A 23138-nucleotide genomic window follows, 5' to 3' on the forward strand; every position below is an offset into this window, starting at 1 on the left:
CCGTAAAGGCAGAGACACACTATTAACACCTCACTATCTCACATTTTACTAAAGCACATTTCTGGGGGTTACTACCATAAAATAATAAAAACAAGTTCTTGTTGCATTTCTGTTAGTGGAATCTGTTATAAACTGGTAGTAAACTCGATCTAATTGCATTTCCGATAATATCCGATAGCTGGAATTGTGTGGGTTTTTATGTTATTATGGTGAAATGTGTTTCCCCTTCACTGATATAAAAAACATAAATACATTTTCAGAATCTTCTCTTCATTCCTATCATATTGTTCAGTTGGGGTGATTCTGCGTTCCACTGCCATTTCTTGTGAACACAAAGGCGAATCATGCATAAGCGAATTCGGTTTGTGTTATATACAATATCGTTCCCCTATTTATAAATTGTATATGATCGAATTTGTGTAGTGTAAACACGTGTTATACGAAGATTGACTGTACTTCCAACATGATGGAGCTCCTCCTCATTGTTTCTACATAGTGGTTACTTACCTCAGTGACTGGTTTTATGAGTGATGGATTAGTATCAATGGTCCCAAAGGTTGGCTACCTACGTCACTGGACATAAACTTTATTTTTTGCCTGTTGGAGTGGGTAAAAGACCTTGTATACCACACAAAAATGCAAACATGCTCATTCACTTGCTGACTGCTGTGGTCTCCATAAAAGATAGTCATGATAAGCTTAGGCGAGCAGCAAGCACGATTCATGAGTAGCAAAATGCATTAAAGTTGAAGTGTGAAAGTGGTGTTTTGGAGAATCTACTCTAGCCATATGTATGTACATATCTTTAAACAGGCTGTAACTTTCCTAAATAAAAATAAATTAATTAATTAACACTTTATCAGTTATGTATATGTTCTATTGTTATTTTTATTTTATATCACTCATAATTGCTTTGTTTTTTTGTTTTTTTAAGATTCAAACAGCTCTAGTTCTATAAGCATTCAGAATCAGACCCTTGTTTATATGCACTTTTTAACTCAAAATTGCCTCAGAAATCAGCTCCTGACATTGTCATATCATTGTGAATCACCCTGTGTGTATACCATAGTGAAACTCATCATCCTATTTTTCAGATGACATCATGTTTGTAGCATTGAATACTTTGTCCGTGGCTATTGGGACTCAGATGGAAGTGGCCATAGGAAATTCCCATATGAGTCACAAATTCATCATTTGCATAGGTGCATCTGTGGCATGTATTCAAGGTTGATCTAGTTGATAACCACTGCTCAACTGAGAATTTTCTTTATTCCCAATAGTGTAAGGAGTGTACCAATCTCAAATTAAAACCTTGTGAATTACTAGAATAATATAACTCACTGAAGAAAATATAACTGAGAGGTCATCAAAAATTTCTGAATGGTAGGGGAGCATGTAATTCCAGCTGGAGTTGTTTTTTTTTTATCTAAAAGTCAGTTTAACTTGCCTGCGGGCATATTCACCTGACTTTTAGTTAAAAAAAAGAACTTCATGGGCAACTGGGATAGTGAGATCGGCAAAAGGATAACCATATGACTTCAATTATTTAGGTTACAGAGCTTGGCAACAGGGCACCTCAGAGGTGACCTGATGAGGTTTATATGGCTCTGATAGGGATTAGTAAAATGCAAGGAGGAATTTTCACTGTTATGAATTTATGCCTATTTCCAGAACTAGGGGCTATAAATTCATATTACAGGGGTTAAGGTTTAGATTAGATCATAGGAAGTTTTCATTTAGCCAGCTGTTTTACATATTGGGTACACTCGTATTAGTGGTCAATTAGCCATTATATAATATAAGAAGAGGGTGAGGTCATCAGCCATGATACAATAAGAGGATATCTATCTTTCAAGTTTTGTTCCTCTGTGCAATGGGTAGGTATCCCTTCAAATTTTCCATGTGAATCTTCAGTTCCAACTAGAGCTGTTTTTCACTCAAAAGTTGGCTGCACTTGCCTGTGACTGATATAACCACATTGTAATTGCAGCAAAGTTTAGCCATGAAGATGCCCAAATTCATAAATTCAGTCATTTCATTAAAAAATAATTCATTTTTGAATATAAAAAAACAAAATTTTCTTTGCTCCTAAAAAGTTACAAACCGTGAAAACAAAACTGATCTGTAAAATGCACATATGGGTATAGCATTAAATCCACTGAATCTTATAAGTGCTTAGTAGAAACCAAAGTTGCAATGGCTTGTAGCAGCATCACATTTTTGTATTTTATCAAAAACATTTCTACAATCTTTTCCAATTCCATAAACTCCTAGATTTTGTAAATGTATAGTGCAGTTTTCTCCATTTTAGTAAATATTTAACACCTATTTTCTGTTCTAACAATTTATCACACATTTTGTTCAAGGAACTAAACAGTGCTACTGTTCAAAACAAATTGAGTACAATTTGTATTAAATAGTACCACTGATTTGTGCAGTCATGTAATCCAACAAATGCCACCTCACCAGTATTGCTTGATGTTGCCCAAAAAATTAGTCTGGATACTTTATTTTTAGATCTCACTGGCTCTCCTTCAACCTTACACTGAAGGTGTTCCTTATGAAGTGTGAAGATTACACTTTTCAGACATAGCAGTCCAGAATGAACTCTAGTTTACTGTTGTTATTGCTTGGGAATTTTTGACATTAGCTATTTTAGTCAAAGAGTACCATTTCATGGTTTATCATATGTTACACTGTGCAAAATGTGTGTTCACTGGCTGAATTATGTATTGTGCAGGTTGGTAGGCTTGTTGCAGGATCACCTTAACAGGAATGCAGTTATACAGCAATCATAGTATGGTTTTGCTAAGAGGAGACCTTGCTGCTGTGGATAAAGGGATGGTTGAGTGGCAGGAGATAGAGCATGATTATTAATGGACATTGCTTTTTGTCGACTAATGGTATTAGTGAAGTACATCAGAGGTTTCAGCTTTGGGCCCTCTTACTGCTTTCAGTATTTATTAAAGATATTGGTGAAGTCATATCAATTTTAATATTAAAGTTTGTGCAAAAGTGGTCAGGTGCTAAATGATAGTAATCATGCTATTCTACTCCAATAAGACCTAGATAAATTAGGCGGATAGGCTGAAAAGTGGGAGTTGAGGTTTAACATTGATTAATGCAAGTTACTGCATTTGGGTGTGAGTAATCTCAGAATAATATGCTAATAGGCATATTATTATATGATTTTAAAAAGATTATCTTTTCAAAAAAAAAATTTGTGAGGTTCTTTGGTTTTTTTTTTTTTTTTTCCTGATATAAACAGGAATGGAGAAAAATCTGAGCATGCAGCTGCCTTAGCTGAGCAAATCAACTATGACTCTACCTCACTTTCTGGAATGATCCAGCAAATGAGGCAGCTCCATTCAGAAGTGAGCTTCAGCAAAGATGGTGACCACTTATTTATATTAGGAATGAAATAAAAGGCTTAGTAGCTAGTTTCATACTTGATGCATTTAATAAATAGTTTTATATTTGGGTACTGCATTTTTTCAATGATAATTTACAGGGATTTCTGGAATTTTCAATAGAGATATCAAGGAAAACATTTTTTTTTTTTTTTTTTTTTTTTTGAAAAGTATTGGCAGTATCATTTGTTGTGTGGATGGACTGGATGAAGAACACAGAATTAATGTAGGATTTTGAATACCTTGCCCACACAGCTGAAAATGGCCTCAAATTCCATTCAGACTTGACTCCACGAAATACCTGTAAGAGATCACTAGCAGTTTATTAAATGCATTAAACTAGTAACTCAAAATTAGTAAATATGCTTGAAAAGTTGTGAAATGCTTATGATGGAGTTTAACTTTTTATTTTTATGTATGTTATTCATGGATTTAGGCAACTGGCACTCACCAAGACAAGCTTTATCAATGACTGATTAAAGCTGACACATTACTTCAGCTGTTCTTCTGAAATAAAATTTGTTAGTATCAAAGCAACCCAAGTGAGGCAACATGTCTGCACAAGAACAATTTGGTAAAATTCTAGCCCAAGACTACACTGCTTGACAAAATTAACAGAACAAGATGTTTTTCATGAATATTTTATTGTGAACAGTGTTGTCAAAGGCAAATAATTGATATAAATGACATCAAATTCCAAGTATACAATAAAAAATCGATCTACCACCTTGCAGACTGCACGTTATGCAAATTATTCATGCCTATAAAAACACAGGCTGCGACAACATCACTTCATTCCTGTTATTTGGTTTGCTGAGTGGGATAGCCAAATCTCCAGTATTTTGGATGAGTTGAAGCAGGCAGGCGGAGTTGGCATGTTGGCTTAATGTGCCATACAGTATTAGCACTATGGAAGCATTTTCAGGAGACAGAAACCATTACAAGAAGAGCTGGCCACGGTCACCCAAGGACTATGTCAATCAGAACAAATCACTATCTGGCTCTAACAGCAAGACAGAACCCTACGATGTCCTGTTATTAAATGTCTCTTGAGGTTGCTGCGACCACAGGTAAAAACATTTCCAACCACACTGTGTTAAGAAGGCTCAATTCGGTGGACTCTCCTTAAGGAAGCCAGTGATTTATATCCCACTAACACCTGACAAATGGGGTACAGTTCTGTTCTCTGATGAGTCCCGTTTTAGCCTACAAACAGATTCTAGATGTTATTTCATCTGGAGACAGCAAGGAATGCAGTATCATCCTTCCAACATCAGAGAAGGGGACACTTTCAGTGGACACAGTGTTCTTGTGTGGGGCAGGACAATGATCAACAGCCACACTCCCATTTGTGTTTTTGATAGGAGTACCATAACTGCGCAGAGGTACCGAGAACAGGCCCTCAAACTCTGTGTGACTTTTTTGGGGGTGCGGTTGGCCCAGATCTTCTTTTCATACATGACAATGCCACTGCACATAGAACTCAAGTGGTGGAGGATTATCTGGAAACTGAAGATGTCCAGTGACTGCCATGGCCAGCACGATCACCAGACTTAAATCTGATTGAACATGTGTGGAACACCCTTGGGTGTTAGCATTAGCATTAGTAGAGGCATTTGATGCAAGAAAGCAAGCTTATGCAGCATCAGCCAAAAAAAACCCACTTCCACTTCACCCCTCTGTTCATTCAAAATACCTGTCCAGCTGAGCCTTAAACTTATTTAGGCTATCAACCTCCACTACAAGGGATGGACGTCTGTTCCACCAACCAACCACCCGCTGGCTAAAGGCAAATTTCCGCACGTCTATCCTACATCTGTCTTTCCTCAATTTGAATTTATGCCCTCTCAGGTGATTTTTCTGAGCTAGAGGAAGAAGCCCATCAGCATTGAGCATGCTCAAACCATTCAAGGCTTTATACACCTCTATCAGATCACCTCGCTGGTGCCTAGTCTCCAGACACTGTAATTTGCAAAACTTAAGCCTTTCTTCGTAAGAACACCCCTTTGTTCCATTCACTAATCTTGTTGCCCTTCTCTGTACTCGTTCCAGCAGCTCTACATCCTTCTTGAAATGAGGCCTCCAGACCTGTATACAGTACTCTAGGTGTGGCCTGACCATTGCCTTATACAAGGGAATAATCACTTCCTTATCCCTGCTGGAAAAATTCCTGTATATCATTGAAAATACTCCATGAGCTACTCTTGCAGCCCATCTGCACTGTCAGAGAACTTCATATCTGCCTGCACAACCACCCCCCAAGTCCCTTTCATTCTCTACCACTGTCAGTGTAGTACCACAGAGTTGATACGTTGCTCTGGGGTTGCTGTTTCCCAAATAGCACTTTACATTTGTCAATGTTAAACTTCATTTGCCACCTCTCAGCCCATCTGCTCAACCTTTCCAGATCCTCTTGCAGTAGCATAGTGTCAGTAGTGTCCTTGACAACCCTGCCAACCTTTGTATCATCTGCAAACTTGGACATTAACTTGATATACCATCATCAATATCATTTATAAATACAGAAAACAATAATGGACCCAACACTGAGCCCTGAGGGACTCCACTAATAACATTAGTCCACGATGAGCAGTGTCCATTGATTACCACTCTTTGTCTTCTCCCCCTCAATTACCCCTTTATCCATAGCAGCAATTTGCCTCCAATGTCACACTGCTCCAATTTGTGTATCAGTCTTCCATGTGCAACAGTATCAAAAGCCTTTCTAAGATCCAAGTATATAATATCAAATTTATTCCCTGCATCCAGTTCTTTTGTGACTGCATCGTAGTATCCAATCAAATTGGTCAGGCAAGACTTCCCCTTAACAAAACCATGCTGTGTCCGAGCTGAAGTCTTGTCTAAATGATCCTGCAGTGCTTCTTTAACTAGTGCCTCCATTAATTTTCCTGGAACAGAAGTTAAGCTCACAGGTCTATATTTACTTGTGTCAGCCTTTGATCCTCCTTTGTGAATTGGGGTCACATTTGCACATTTCCAGTCTATGGGTACCTCCCCTGCATCCAAGGAAGCTCTCATAATTATGGCTAAGGGTTTGCTTACTTCCTTTGCTGCCTCCTTTAATATAACTGGATAGATCCCATCCACCCCGGGTGCCTTTCTTGTGTTTATCTTCAACAGTTTCTCCTCCACTTTACTCCCAGTTATTTCAAGATTCTGTAGCTTACTGCTAGAGTTGAATACACCTCTGGCATTCCCCTCGCTGAATAACGCCTCATGTGTGAATGTCGATGCAAAATATTCATTTAGTTTGTTAGCTACCTGAGCAGGATCATCAACAGGTGACCCATCAACATCCAGTGGACCAATCTGATTCATCCCTTTCCTTCTTGAGTTTAAATAGGTAAAGAACTCTTTTCTGTTTTTCTTTGCATCCCTTGCCAAGGATTTCTCGTAATCTGCCTTTGCCTGCCTAATCTCCTTTGTGACTTGGTTACAGACCAACTTATATCTATCATAGGCTTCCATGTCACCCATTAATTTGTATGTATCCCATGCATTTTTCTTCTCTGCCATATGTCTCATTAGTTCATCTGACAACCATTTAGGCCTGAACCTTGAACAATATTTCTTGGTTGGTATGTAAAGCCTGGTAGCTTCCAAGATTAGTTCCTTGAATGCTTCCCATTTTGAATTTGCTGTTGGTAACATCATCAGTTGGTCCCACTGTATAGAATTTAAATACTGTCTCAGACCATCATAGTCGCCTTTACGAAAGCAAAAACCCTTCCCTTTACCTCTGATGGTAGTTACCTCCTTGAGCAAATCCCACTTCAGCACACTGTGATCACTGCCACCCAGTGGTTCCTTTATCTGCAGATTCCTAATGCATGAAGAATCACTACTGATAATCAGATCAAGAGTATTACTCCCTCTAGTTGCCTCCCGAACATGCTGGTGTAGAAAACAATCATCCAATAAATCCACAAAAGCCTTGCTAGTGTGTGAGTGACCAACCCACAAATTCCAGTCAATATCTGGGAAATTAAAATCCCCCATTATAAGACTCTCTGATTTACTGGCCCACTCTATTTCCCTGTACAGTTTCTTATTATACTCATCAGAGTCATTAGGCCTATAGCACACCCCTACTCTCAATTTTGATCTCACAATGCTTATGTCACACCAAACTGACTCAACACTGCACTGTCCAGCGATGTCGACTGGCTTCACTTCCTTGGTTTTTATGTGTTTCTTAACTAATAGCATAACCCCTCCCCCCTTCCTATCCTGTCTATCCTTTCTGTAGACGTACTCCCCAAATTGCAGTTCTGCATCCCTTATATCTGTGTGACACCACGTCTCTGAAATCCCAACAATATCTGCCTTTGATGTTTTGTTTCAAATTTATTTACTAAACTCCTAGCATTGGTGTACACCCAAGTATACCTGCAGCTGTTTCTATTCTTAGCTACCCTAACACAACCCATGTGTTTACTTGTACCGCAATGGCTCCCAGCAGTCTGTGAAATATCATGCATCTTGTTTTTCAGGCTTCTGCTCATTCTAATAGAAGCAGTGCAAGAATCTCTTTCACCTCTGCCAGTGGCTACTGTCAATCTATTGGTCTTTGTCTCCCCCCAAGCTAGCAGTTTTCCGACCCACCTAACACTGCCTCGATAGCATCAGCAAATATTCTTGCACCCTTTCTATTTAAGTGTATCCCATCCCTGTAGAAGCAATCTCTCCTGTTAACAAGTACAGTCCAGGCTGAAAAAAATTCTACCCCTTGAGCCTTGCACAATCTTTCCAGGGCCGAATTGATCGACAAGGCTCTCATCATATGCTCCCTCCTATCGTGTCTGGGCAGAATTGCAGACACTTTCAAATTCAACCCTAATTCTCGGCTTTTGTTCAACAGTGACCTGTACTTGTTAAGTAATTCTGCCGGTCTCCTACTCTTAATATTATTAGTGCCAACGTGTACAACTATATCACCTTTTGTGCCCTTAAAAGATGATATTCGCTCTACAACGTCATCAACCTTTGCCCCTGGCAGACATACCATGGTCCTTGCATTGCAAGGTGTTGCATTGCAAGCCGACAGTTCTTGTCAATGCAAGTATTAGGGTACATATGATGAGTTCAAGTTTTACCTGATCACTAATCTTGCAAATAAAGTGCAAAGAATATGCACATTTAGTAATACTGTACATTTTCTTCCTCTGAGTTTTTGTTGTAAACTGTTCACATGTGTAGTAAAATTTCTCAGAATGATTCAGATATTTCCTTTGCTTCTGCTTAAACATTTTAACAATGCAATCCTAAGCAAAACACAGAAAAACAAAATATATGCTGATATGTATATAAACTGTGTACTTACTCACGTGATAACTAACTCTCTGTTACTGAAAGAGAGGTGGGAGGCAGACAGATAAGGTTGATACATTAGCCCTCCCAAACATGATTGTCATCTATGAGCACATGTAAGCATTATTATTTGCAGGTAATGCAACAGATCAGTGTAATATCTGCTTCCCTGAATTGCACTAAGATATACATATTATGGTAAACACAAAAACCTGTGTATGTAGAATTTGTGACTTTAAGTGAAATTTTTAGAATTATTTTTGAAATTCTGCATTAAATTTGACTGCAAACAACTGTTATATTAGTGGAAGCAAAAATAATGTAGGCTAGTGTTATTGGTAAATTCCTTAAAATTCCAAAGTCAACAAACTTCATGGAAGAAGTTGGTTGATGCTTTAGAACTTCACAAATAACATTATACAGGTTTACATACAAAAAAAAAAAAAAAAAAAATTAGTGTTGTAATTGTCACAAATATTAATAATATTAAAGGTGTATATTTTATTTAATAAACATAATAATAATATTAAGTGGCTGTTTAAAGTTTTAAACTGTGACTTATTTAACAGGTTTTATTCACAATACAAATTTATTGCAATGTCTGTAATTATATTTTATACCCACGATTTTCAGGTTCAGCAGACTTCAATATCTGGATCTTAGTATGGCTTCCATAATGTCAGATACATTAGCAGAATTATTGTCTGTATGTTCACAGCTAAGAAAACTTAGTTTAGAAAATTGTCCTCTTGATGATAAAGTTTGCAGGCAAGTGGGTAGAATTAATATATTCATATTAATCTAACCTTAAATAAATCTAATTAATAATCTAACCTTAAATAAATCCTTTAATAATCTGCTTATTAACTTAATGTTTTAATATATTCATATTAATTATAATTAATAAGACATTAATAATATAATTAACATTACTTTATCATAATTATAGAAAAGCTGTTATTTAGATTAATTACTTGTTTATTGCCTTGTGTAATTTGCATTAGCTATAATGTATACAGAATTTCAACATTTATATACACTCTTCAGAAATTATAAAGTTAGCAAAAATTTAAAACAAGCATCATTAACTGGTCCTGTCTTCAAGTAAGATAACTCTGTTAATAGATATTAATTTTTTAGCATTAATTAAATTTATATAAGTAAAGATAGTGGTAAAACTGTTGATCTGGTGAATGAGATCAGAAAATGCTGCGATGTAGATTATAGAATGATATAAGAATTGAAGATCACAGTTTGTTGTAAACTAAAGTTGTAAAAAGATTTAATATATAGTAGGGGCTCAAAGATTGCAGCCCTGATCATATGTGACTGATTTTCCCCCCTGATTTGTACTTATGTTAATGACTTGTGGTTATAACTTGTCTCTTTTATGATGGTGGTCACTGATGCGAGAGAGAAGAGAAGGAATGGAAAGGGGAAAGTCAACACATCATAATGGATGCTCAGTATTGGACAAGTAAAAATTCTATACTTGAACTAAATAATACGTTATGGATTAATAAGGATGATAATATGTGTCTTGAGCCTAAACACAGCCTCTCTTAAATGTACACCCTTTATGAGAATAAATTCATCTTGACTGAACTTTACTTATATGCATTTAATTTTCACAAATAAAGTTTATATATACACACATATATGGTGTGGGTGTGTGTTTGGAGTTTGTCTAGTTTTACCTTAGTTACAATAATTTTCTATAGAGGAAGCCCCTCTATAGAAAATTATTCAGGAGTACAAGGGACTTAACCCTTGTGTACTTTGAAACCCTACTGTATACTACAGTATACCATATATTTTGGCATACCTGGTTTTTAGGAGTTTGCCTTGTTTTACCTGGATTTACAGTAATTTTCTATAGAGGGAACCCAACTTATGTGGGGGGGGGTGCCAGGAACTAAACACTTGTGTACTTTGAGACCCTGCTGTATACTATGGTACACCATATCTTTTGACATACAAGTTAACTTCTATTTTTTATTTAAAATTTGTGCTTAACCATATGTTTCCCATATAGACTAATTCCCCTCTTCTCTTTTTTGCAGTAACACCTGCATTAAGAATCACTGTCTGCTTTTTAATTTAATTTTTTTTTTTTCTCTTTCTTTTAAAAGTTTACATTGTGACATTTCATTGCACTGCACTGCACAATCAACTGTAAAGAAACTGGTAAGCATATGCAGTTTGTAGAAGGTAAAGTCACCAAAACATACAGGCATAGGTGACATGATATGTTATTGATGCTATTTATGTACGTGAAAGGCTTTGATTATGTAACTGACCAGAGCTTTGAAAGTGTGGGGCGTGTTCCTCTGTACAAAGTTCAGTTACAAAGTCAATTTTATGAAGCACCTTTTTAATGAAATATAGACAAACCATCCCACTAATCTAAGTTTGAAGCATATTTTATTTCAGTCTTTGAGATTAAATGTATTGAAGTAGATATTAATTTATAAAATTATGTATACCAGTAGTTAACTTTCATGTCAGATTTGTTTATTTGAACTTGTGGAAGGGAATGTATGGTAAAAGTATGGGAATCCCAGAACTGCTGAGCTATTCTTTATTGTATATTTAGTACAATACTGCAAATCAGTTTCTCAGTAAACAAAGTTTTGGTGTGGAAGCACATTTCCTATACAACCCCAGGGGCTCATATCTGGTGAGTATGGGCTTGGCACACCCAGGGTCCTGAGCTGGATGTCATCATTCTTCTCTTTCTTGGCGATTCCCTTCTATTTCTGACTCTCTCTCTCTCTCACACAGGGTAACTCGGGAATTTTAAATTTTTTTTAGCTGGTGCAGCATAAGCCTCAGGCTTTCTTGCACCATATGGCTAATAATAATAATAAGAAGAAACTGACAATCTTGAAAGCTTACTTTATCAAAACTTGAAAAGTAAACTGGAAGATATAATGCCTGGTAAATAAAACGAACTGTTTCATTTTATTTGCCAGAATGAAAAAGATGAATAAGTTCTTAGGTTTTAAAAGGCAACCAACTATGTATATTTAAGTAAAAATATATATGTAATAAATTGTAAGTATATAAGTTTCAATTTGTGTCTTTCTAATCTTAAGTGCATGCCTTTAGTTCAACTTTAGGATTATATACTTGGCTTATAAGTCAAGCTTAAAATTTTAAAACTGTCCATACATGTAGCAGAAATTCTCGGGGTGATTCATACACTTTCTTTGCTTCTTCTTCTTCTTCTTCTTATTAAGCATTTTAACAATACAATGCTATGCAAAACATAGAGGAAACAAACAATATGCAATAGATATGCAGATTAACTGTACATGTACATGTACTTGCACTACAGTTATCTTTCCATTACTGAAAAGGAGATGTGGGAGGCAGACAGACATGATTGAACATATTAATCCTCCCCAACATTAACTGCTGTCTATGAGCAAATGCAAACATTATTTGTAGGTAGTACAACAATTCAACGTCATATCAATTTCCCAAATTGTAGTGAGATATGCATGTTAATGATAAACACAAAAACCTGTATATGTAGAAACTGTGATGTGATATGAAATTTAAATGTTATTTTTATGGTTACTAATACATTATCTAATGTATTAGTATCGTCACCACTAGGAGGGGTAAAAATCATTTTGGCCAGTGTAATGGAAATATTCCTGAAATATAACACAATGCATTACGTTTTAGGCACGTTACCTCACTAGAGATTACCTCACTTGTTCAAGATTATAGCATTTTGTTAACTGGGCATTCTTTGTTGTTTGTGGTTGAGAGCAGTTTTATATCATTAGCAGAAATCAAACAGTTACCTTTTTGTTAATGCATAATAATGGAATGTCATTAACATTAACTTGTTTTGACAACATAAATTTAAATATAAGTGATTCATCAATACCATATGATATTAATTTATACATTGCAGATAGTCTAGCAGTAATCTAGTTGATGAGTGGAATTTTGATGGTTTTTTTTTTTTTTTTTTTTTGATATATAGGTAGCAAATTACATTACTGTGGTGTCCAAAAATTTTTTTTTTTTCGCAATAGAATTACCACATGAAATTGAATCTTTATGGCTAGATGTTTTTGACTCTCTGCATGTTTTCACAAAAATAATTTGTAGGTTGAGGAAACCCATTGTAAATGGAAACACTCCTCTTGAAGAAGAAGATTCTTTCCACTATTTATAAGAATAAAATTACGTTTTAATGATATGAATTTGCAAAATATTTTCTAAAATGAAATACGCATAACATAATCTTTATTCATCTAATATTAATAGTAAACTATTTTGTTAACTGTATTATACCTATTATATTGTTACCTGTTTAATTATGCTTGTTATATTGTTTAGGCATATTGCTGCAAACTCAGATTTGAAAGTTCTAAATATGACACTGTGTAATGGATTAACACCTGCTGGGCTAAGTGCAGTTGCAACTAATTGTAAATGGTAGGTCTCATATTTTTAATTACCCAGATGTTATTGTCAACTAAAGTTGTTGAGATGGTTAACACTTTGGTGCATTATGATTCCTTACTTCTATAGAAGTTAAAAAAGTTTTTGTTTTCTTTTTATATTTAGTGCTTAGTTGTGTGAGAGCAAGCCAATATGATTATCACCAAGCAGTTTGTAATGTGCTGAACAGGCTCTTACTAAGTCAGTTCAGTATACCTATCACATTAAAATTTAACAAGGAGATGTATTACAGTAGGAGTAGAGAACTTTTTACCACTTTACACAGTAATTACACATATAAATGTGTAATTACTGTGTAATCTTTATTTATGTACAAAATCTTTGTTTATTTACATAGCTAAAAAAAAGTTTGCTACAAAACATATCATGCTTATATTTGTGAAGCAAGTCACTTTGAATTTCCCCATCTTGTACTTCAAATAAACATCGTTTATTTGGGAGAAGTATATTGCAGTTTATTTGTAAAAGTGTACCATTGCCCAGACAGCCATTTCACAGATTAATTATCGTCTTTCTATTAGGGTATAACTAGACACCGTCACGGTAGGACCTGACACCCAGCAATGAAATATTTACACAGATATTAGAAGCTTAAAGGTATCGATAGTAATTCAAACCTCAAGCATATTTAGAGAAAAGGCTCTTTGCTCTAAATATGCTTGCAGTTTGAATTATTAATGATACCCTATAGGCCTCTAATATGCTGGGTTTGAATTATAAATAAAATATGCTTGAGGTTTGAATTATTAAAACCATAAAACAGTACTATACATGAAGTGTAAAAGCCTCATTTGTATATGATTAAAAGCAAATGAAATGAAGCAATATGAGATTATTATGAAGCCAGTCACCAAAGATATATACCTAGATGAAACAGTCACATGCACACACATGTAATGGCGCACATTAGAAATAAATGGCAACATATTTTTTTAGGGAGCAGTGCTTTATTTGAAGTGCAAAACTGAGGCAGCTCACAATATGAAATTGATGCATTTTGAAGCAAACATTCATAAATTAGGCTTTTTCCAGAATGTTGAATTTTGAACAATAACCAAACTTAATATTTCTATAATTATTTATTTAATTTCATGCATGTTTATCAAAATCCATGGGTGTAAATAATGCTGTAAAATAAGTTTACTTGATTGCATATCTGCAAATTGGAATCAAGCTCTAGTCATTTTCTTATATATTGATTTCTGAGCATAGAAAGATTATTTTAACTCGTTGGCAGCCAGGTGAAATCATATGCAGTATTGACACTGAAGATATTTTTACCTTATTCAGTCCCCTTCCCCCAACATGGGCACTTGTATGTGGTAGGGTGCCTCCCAGTGACACTACTGGACATCCAGATTACCATCATAAGAATATAATGCCCACAGCCTAGGTTCCAGGCTAACATCAACGTCATAGGAATCTGGCTTGTTTGCTGTGACCATGGAAATTTGGTTGAGGGGCCCAGCTTCAACAAGATGGGTCGTCCTGGATGGCTAAGCCAGGATCAATCAGCTAGTGGGTTAGCCTGCAAGGGAGCAGTGTCAATACCATGCCTATACCTTCATGGTCCAAGGGGACAGGATTCAGGCTGGAGGTGGTGTGGGTATCTGGTTGGCCCTAGTATCTGATATCCCATTCCAAAGCATATTTATTGCTTTCCAGGAAGTGGGTGTCCAATTTGGGCTCGATGGTGGGTGGGAAACCCGGACACTGAACCAAAATTAAAATACAGTAGAGCATCAGTTATCCGGAATAATTGATGTCAGACCTGTTCTGGATAGCCAAATTTTCCGGATAATCAGACCTGAAAATTTCCTGGATAATTTTTCCGGTAAGGTTCAATAAATATAATCTAATTATTTAATTAAATAAATTTCATTAAATAAGGGTCAATAAATTTCATCTTACCTTGCACCTTCACGATGGTGGGACTGTTAGTAATCCTGGGGTATAACCTCCATGCACAAGTACATGGTGGGTGACCACCCAGGTGTGAACCAACGTAAGCAGGGGTCGAGGTGTGGCACCCAAACCACATGCAGGAAAGCCGCCCTCTATGTTGCCAGGCAGTACTAGGTGGTAGATGACTCTCATCAACCGGTGCAATACCACCACTCTGCTTATTGGAGGCTTCAAGTGGTGGAACCCATGTTTAGTCTCTAGAGCTAAGTTCCGGTCAACCCTTCCCTATCTCTTCCATCGTGCAGTATGATTGATGAATTTTGAGGTTATGATGAACATCGTGGCGAGATCCAGTATTCCTTACACTTCGAGGGTACAGCTCTAAAACAGTGTTCGCAGGCCGGCCGCTAGTTAGTACACCAGACCGAACCTATTGGTAACTCTCTAGGAGGCTTCCGGATCAGCTAGTGTATAATTCTGCTACCTCTACTCTGCCAGATAGTGACTGGAGGGAGTCCGAGTAGTGTGTATGTGGGGAGCATTGTCAAGGCCATGTTATGTGAAGGATCTCGGTATATTCTTACCATGTGTACGCCATATCCAAACATTTCATTACTTCATACAGATTGTCCCACCCACTTTTTCTTACTATTGAATACACCATGAATTATCAAACTAATAGAGCAAGCTTATCTGCGAAAAGATCTAAACCTCCCAAGCACTTCCTAATTCATTTCACAAATATACATGGTCTCAATTCTGATCTTAACAGTGTCCAATTCCACTTGCAGTCTGCCAAAGCTCATGTACTTTTTCTGACAGAATCTCAGTTATTGGTTGATTCAACTACTGCTCATCTCAAATTCCCAAATTATTCGCTGTATGATTCCTTTTGCCTCAAAGGTGGTACTTGTGCATATGTCCGTTCTGATATTCCCTGTCAGAGACTTGGCAATTTGGAATCTACTCTCTTTGATCTTCTCTGGCTTAAAATCTCTCTACCTCATTGTGTAAAATTCATCCGTTGTCTCTACCGTTCTCCCAGCTCCACTAATCACTTGGAGCTTTTTGACTTCCTCTCTTTGCAATTTGACTTTCTCCAGTCCAACTTTCCTAATAGTGAGGTAATTTTCCTAGGTGATTTTAATGTTCACAACTGCAGCTGGCTTCCATTTTCTAGTCACACCGACCCAGCTGGTCGAGATGCTGAGGCTTTTGGCAATTACTAATGACCTTGCACAGATTGTTCATTTACCTACAAGAATACTGGACAATCCTAATCATACAGCCAACACGCTTGATCTTTTTCTCACAAACAACCCTTCTAAGTACACGGTCGAAGAGAGAGAGGTCCTTTAAACACTTCAGATCACAACTTGGTGATTGTCTCTTCTCCAATGGAGCCTTTATCTCATGGCTATTCCCAACCTCGTGTTGTTTGGCATTACAAGAATGCAAAATGGGATGACCCGCGAGATTTCTTTTCCTTGGTCGGATTACTGTTTCAAAACTTCTGATGTCAACATTTGCTCAGATCGTGTCAGTGAAATTATTCTTGCACGCATAGCAATTGTAACTTGCTATTTTCTCATCTTAAAACTTGGTAGAGGCATTTCTCTTTTAGTGGCTAGAGTTTTTCTTGGTTATGCTTTACATAATAAGCTCATCTCATCAACATTATAAACAATTTCTTTCTCATAATTTGCACAACTGAAGTGAACTTACTTTTAAAGGACAGTGCTGCCGATTCATGTGCAGAAAGTTTCTCTCCTTGAATGTCTAGTTCACATATACTGTGTCTCAGTTTAAAATTTTTCAGCCAACCTGTGCTTGCCTTAAAATCTTCATTACCTCTTAATTTTCAATTAAAATCCGATGCGTTTTCATACAACATTGGGCCATACACTGGTTCACCTAAACTTCACTTCTGAAGAAAATAAAAAAATAAAGTGCACTTTTTAAAGTGGCATTTTCAGGTTTTGACATATTCTTTTTCCTGCTAGATCCTCCTTCACTATCTATAATCGACACAAATTCTGTTATAGCATTAGAATTTTTCTTGATGTCATAAATTGTTGAAGTCTCCACATTTGGAGATTTCCTAAGTTTTCACCTTTTCTAACTCTATTAATAATTTTCGTTTTTGTTGCAATGTTAAAACTACGCATTTTCTTTTCATTTACATTTTTCCTTAAAAAATTGAGAAAAATAATAAATTGCACATGCCGATATTATTCTTACTGAATACTGAATCTGGAGCTAAGCTAATCTGAATTTCAATCATGGTTTCCGAGAAAACCCTGTAGTCTCTGTGATATTTTTCTAGGGTGCCTCCGTAGGCAGGTGGGAAGGAGCGGCAGTGCGTAGCACACGCTTCTTGATTTTTTTTTTTTTTTTTTTGTAGTTGTTGGCACATCAGCTTCTGTGGCCATAGTGCACCTCCCAAGGTTTTTGCAGTACTTTGATCCAAGCCCGAGGTGGGATTCGAACCCATGACCTTTGGGTTGCCAGGCAAGCACTTTACCCACCCGGCTAGCCCGGTCGGCGCGCTTCTTGATTAGACTGGGGTTTGAGCCCGTCACCACCAAATACGGAGGATGCGGAAAGATCAAGGAATGACCACCGCATATTCCTGGAGCAATATGGCCTTAGTTGCTAATGCTCCTAAAAACCAAATAACAAACAAAAAAAACAAAAAAAGATATTTTTCTAAAGCACATTTCTGTAGGTTACAGAATTCTAGAGGATACAACAGTAAAACAATAAAAACAAATTTGCAATTTTCGGTTTATTGGGCTTTTTGTTTGTACAATCTGTTATAAACGGGTAGTAAACTCGATCTTTTGCTTATTATAATCAAAATTCAATTTGCAAATGTGATCGCTATAACCGGCGCTTACTGTACTACCGTCAATTTAAAAAAAGAAGACAGATGAGTCTTTCAAATTATTCCCGATAACAGACGTTCTACTATACTATGAATCCTGATAAAAGTATTTCTTCTGGGATGGCGCCTCCGTAGCCAGGTGGAAAGGAGCAGCAGTGCATAACACACGCTTCTTGATTAGACCGGGGTTCGAACCCGTCACCACCAAATATGGACGATGCGGAAAGGTCAGGGAATGACCAGAGAAATATGGCCTTAGTTGCTAATGCTCCTAATAACAAAATACAAATACCTCTTCTGGGGCCCCTAACACAGTCCCTACCTGAAAAATTAGACGTTGACCCCAATAAAGTCACTTGAGCAAAAGGGCAGAAAACTGAAGTTATATCAGGTTCAACATCCCGATACCTGATAATGCACTCTACAAGTGAGAAACCTTTAGGGAAAATGTCGCCCTTCTTTATCTAGAAATGTTGGCAGTCTCTCTTAAATCAGTGAAATGTTGGCAGGCTCTCTTAAATCAGTGAAATGGCTGTTTGGACAACATCCTTGTAGAGACCAGAAGTGACAAACATTCAGTGCCATACACTGGTTCACCTAAACTTCACTTCTGAAGAAAATAAAAAAATAAAGTGCACTTTTTAAAGTGGCATTTTCAGGTTTTGACATAGTCTTTTTCCTGCTAGATCCTCCTTCACTATGTATAATCGACACAAATTCTGTTATAGCATTAGAATTTTTCTTGATCTGAGCCACATCTATAGATGTGGCTCGAACAGCTGCTCTGAGCCACATCTATAGGGGGAATGCCTACCACAGTTACCTCCACAAGACAATGAATTTATCCCATGGTGTCATCACTGAATGGGGGTCTTATGATAGTGTCTGAAGAGGAAATATGTTCTGAATTAAAATTACAAGGAGTGGCAGCTGTGAAACAAATATTCATGCATAGGGATGGGAGACTTGTTCCCACAAGCAACATCATCCTAACGTTTAATTCATCAACACCTCCTAATGAAATCAAAGCTGGCTATATCAACAGTCCAGTGCATCCATATGTCCCAAATCCTCTAAGGTGATTTAAGTGCAATATGGACACTCATAAATGACTAGTCGTGGAACTCTTGCATGCACTTGATGTGCTGCAAAAACCACGAAACTATATGATGTTCAGCTACAAACCCACCTGCATTAACTGCCAGGAAAAACACCCTGATTACTTGCAAGCATGCCAGAGGTGGACGGAGGGAAAAGAATTTCAAAGAATTAAGGCAGAGCTGAATATATCATATCATGAGGCAAGAAAAGTGGTGAAACCTACGAATACAAACAAACCTACCTGCGCTCGGAAGGTTGCAGGGAGATGTTTCATTGGAACTCAGACCAAAATGACCATCCTACCAAAAGAGTCATTCACTCCCATCGCATGCTACCTATTAAGTTCAAGAAATCCTGCACAGAAGGACCAATGAACTGCCACTCCTATATCTGTACCTCCTAATGCTCCACCAGTAACAAAAGAAATTAGTGGAGAAGAGAATAAGAAGCTTGAAACACCTCCTAGTTCTCAAGAAAAAAATGGTTGTTGAAGAAAGGAGATGCAGGACAAAATAGTCTTGGAACTCTTTGCAGAGGAAGAAATGGATACGGGACAATGTCTGTACTTCCCCAAAAGAGATAAATCCAAGAATCTAGGAAGCTATTAGGCTTTTCATACCAACTATGAAATACTGTTCAAGGTTTAGGCCTAAATGTATGTCAATAAATTAATGAATTGTGGCAGAGAAGAATAATGCATGGGATGCATATAAATTATCTGGCCACACAGAAGCTTGTGGTAGATATAAACTAGTCTGTAATCAAGTCACAAAGGAAGTTAGTCAAGCGAAGGCAGAGTACGAAAAATCTTTGGCAAAGGATGCAAAGACTTCTTTACTTATGTAAATTAGATTGGTCCACTTGATATCGATGGTTCAACTATTGTTGATCCTTCTCAGGTAGCTGACAAACTGAATGAGTATTTTGCACTTAGTTTGGACAGGAATTTTGTGGGGAAGTGAAGGTCAGAAGTATATCAAACTCAAATGGAGCTAAATGATTTTATGATAACTGAGAGCAAGGTGGAAAAGAAATTGTGGAAGTTAAACATAAGAAATGTACCTGGGGTGGTGAGATTTATATTATATTAAAGGGGTGGCAAAGAAGCAAGCAAACCCTTAGACATGATTATGAGAGAATCCTTGGACTCGGGGGAGGTCCCAACTGACTGGAGATGTGTAAATATATCTCCAATTCACAAAGGGGATCAAAGAGTGACACAAGTAATTACAGACCTGTTTGTTTTAACTTGTTCTGGAGAAAATAATGGAGTCACTGGTTAAAGAAGCCCTCCAGGATCATCTAGACAGAACTGCAGTTATAGTTCAGACACAGCATGGGTTTGTTAAAGGGAAAATTTGTCTGACCAATTTGATTGGATACTAAGATTTGGTCACAGAGTAACTGTATGCAAGAAATAATTTTGATATCATATACAGCCACTCCCTGATTAACATAAGGGTTGCATTCTGCGGAACGCTACGTAAGTCGGAATTTTCCTAAATAAGCATTTAGGGAAATTCCGGACTTGCAACTATGTGTGCTGAATTTGATAGAAGCAAAAAAGAAATGTTCAACGAACATATAAATAGAATTATTCAATTATTTTATCTCATGCGCAGGAAAAATTACAAAAGTGTACAAAATTACAATATTATAAAATTACAAAAAGAGAGAGGAGACAGGCATAACGTCAGCAAGTTTTACCTTTCGAGCATCGTTGCCACAATTAACTCTCCAGCTGATAAGCACGCCACTGCTGAAGTTGAGGACTGTGCAGATTTAGAAGGGGTTGTGTTTCCAAAACATCACAAAATTTCTCTGCAGCTGCAGAATTGGCACTGGCAATTTCACCACATACTTTAATGTTTCGGAAATTGATAATAATAATAGTAATAGTAATAGTAGTAGTGGCACATGATGCAAGAAAGCAAGTGTATGAACTTATGCAGCATCAACCAAAAAAAAAAAAAAAAAAAAATCACACCATTCCCTCCAAATGCCTGTCCAGTTCCTCCTTAAAATTTATTTAACCTGTCAACTTCCACGACAGATCAGTTTGTTCCATCAGTTAACCACCCGCTGGCTAAAGGTAAATTTCCGCACATCTATTCTACATCTGTCTTTTCTTAATTTGAATTTATGCCCCCTTAGGTTCGTAATCTGAACAAGTGGAAGGATCCCATCAGGATTTAGCGTGCTCAATCCATTCAAGGCCTTATACACCTCAATCAGATCACTGCGCAAGTGCCTAGTCTCCAGCCACTGCAATTTGCAGAACTTAAGCCTCTCTTGGTAAGAGGATCCCTTCATTCCCCTCACCAATCTTGTTGCCCTTCTCTGTACAAGCTCAAGCAAATCTACATCCATCCTAAAATGAGGCCTCCATACCTGTACACGCAGTACTTAAGGCGTGGCCTGACCATTGGCTTATACAGAGGGACAATCACCTCCTTTTCCCTGCTAGTAAAATTCCTATATATCATTGACAAAACTCCATGACCTGCCCTGGCAGCCTGTCTGCATTGCTCAGAAAACTTCATATCTGACTGCACAATTACTCCCAGTACTTTTTCATTTTCTACCACCTTAAGTGTAGTACCACAAGTTGGTACATTTCTCTGGGGTTACTTCTACCCATATGCAGTACTTTGCATTTGTGAAGGTTAAACTAGGTTCCGCTGCTTCATTAATACTTCTTGCTTGAATGACCATTAGATTCAAGGGCACTTGTTTCTGAATCTGATTTTCTATCCATGTTATTAATAGCTTTTTCCATCTTCGATATAGCACCTGAACGCTGTTTTTTGATCACTGTTGATCCTTTAACATGTTCTTTTATACGCACGCTGTCCATTAAAATAGTATTCACCGTTGAAGCAGCGGAACCTAATTCCATGCAATGACAAACTTTGTCCTGCTTCATACTTCTTAATTAATCATCTTCATTTCTAAATCAATTTTGTTTTGTTTCCTAGCACTGCCAGCACTTGCACTTTCCGTTGGTCACTTTCCCTTCATCATTGTAATAAGTAAATAGGAATGAAGAGAAGATTCTGAAAATTTATTTATGCTTTTTATATGAACGAAGATTTCAGTAAAGGGGGGAACACATTTCACTATAATAATGTAAAAACCCACCCAATTCCAGTTATCGAGATTATTGAAAATGCAATAAGATAGAGTTTACTTCCCGTTTATAATTAGATGCACGAACAGAAGAGCCCAATAAACCGGAAAGTGCAAATGGTTTTATGGTAGTGACCTCCGGAAATCGGTTTTAGAAAAATATCATAAAGGCGTTCAAAATTGATTCTTAAAACGTATCATATGATATCAATGAAAATGCAGTGCAATTTCCATAATAAAAATGACCTTTTAGAGAGATAAATATCTGAGTTATATAGCGAAAAATTCAATTTCCGAGGTCTTGGAAAGAATTACCAAAAAAAAATAATGTGTTATTGGGTTCACATTACGATATTTTCATGACCTCCATTTATTCCTACGGGATGCAAAATATGTTTCCACGATTTTTTTGTTTGTGCCGGCCGGCAAAAACTTACGTAGATTCAAATTTACGTAAGTCGGGGAGTGGCTGTACTTAGATTTCAGAAAAGCTTTTGATACTGTTGCACATGGAAGACTGCTGTACAAATTGGAGCAGTATGGCATTAAGGGCAAGTTTCTGCTATGGATAAAGGGATGGTTGAGTGGGAGAAGACAGAGAATGGTAATCAATGGAAACTGCTCTGTGACATGTCCTGACCAGCAGAAAATTGAATTTTGGCTTTTTTGGGATTGGTGAAGATGAATGTTTCCATTATTTGCTCATCAGTTTCATTTCTGGGGCATAGTGATGTACAAAGATAGGGAAGATAGAAGGGGTCGTGGTTTTTATCAAAAGCAAAATACAGCCTGAGCACAAAAAGAGCTTTTGCTGAGTCTGAAGTTAAATCTGCCAGCATAGAATTTGTGTGGTGTGAGTTAGTCGGAAGCAAAGAAACAATGAGAGT

General features: G+C 37.0%; 1 protein-coding gene across 1 annotated transcript in view; it reads left to right on the forward strand.

The window, feature by feature from the left end:
* Positions 1-23138, forward strand: part of Skp2 (S-phase kinase-associated protein 2) — a 110506-nt gene that overhangs the window by 51946 nt on the left and 35422 nt on the right. The window contains exons 7-8 of the mRNA XM_090382910.1: positions 9368-9509; positions 13104-13202. Of these exons, the coding sequence (XP_090239036.1) occupies positions 9368-9509; positions 13104-13202 (241 nt within the window). The remainder of the gene's footprint in view (positions 1-9367; positions 9510-13103; positions 13203-23138) is intronic.

The sequence above is a fragment of the Mastigoproctus giganteus genome, chromosome 10 (genome assembly GCF_048544385.1).
Source record: "Mastigoproctus giganteus isolate SK-2022 chromosome 10, ASM4854438v1, whole genome shotgun sequence".
In the NCBI taxonomy this organism is placed as follows: domain Eukaryota; kingdom Metazoa; phylum Arthropoda; class Arachnida; order Uropygi; family Thelyphonidae; genus Mastigoproctus; species Mastigoproctus giganteus.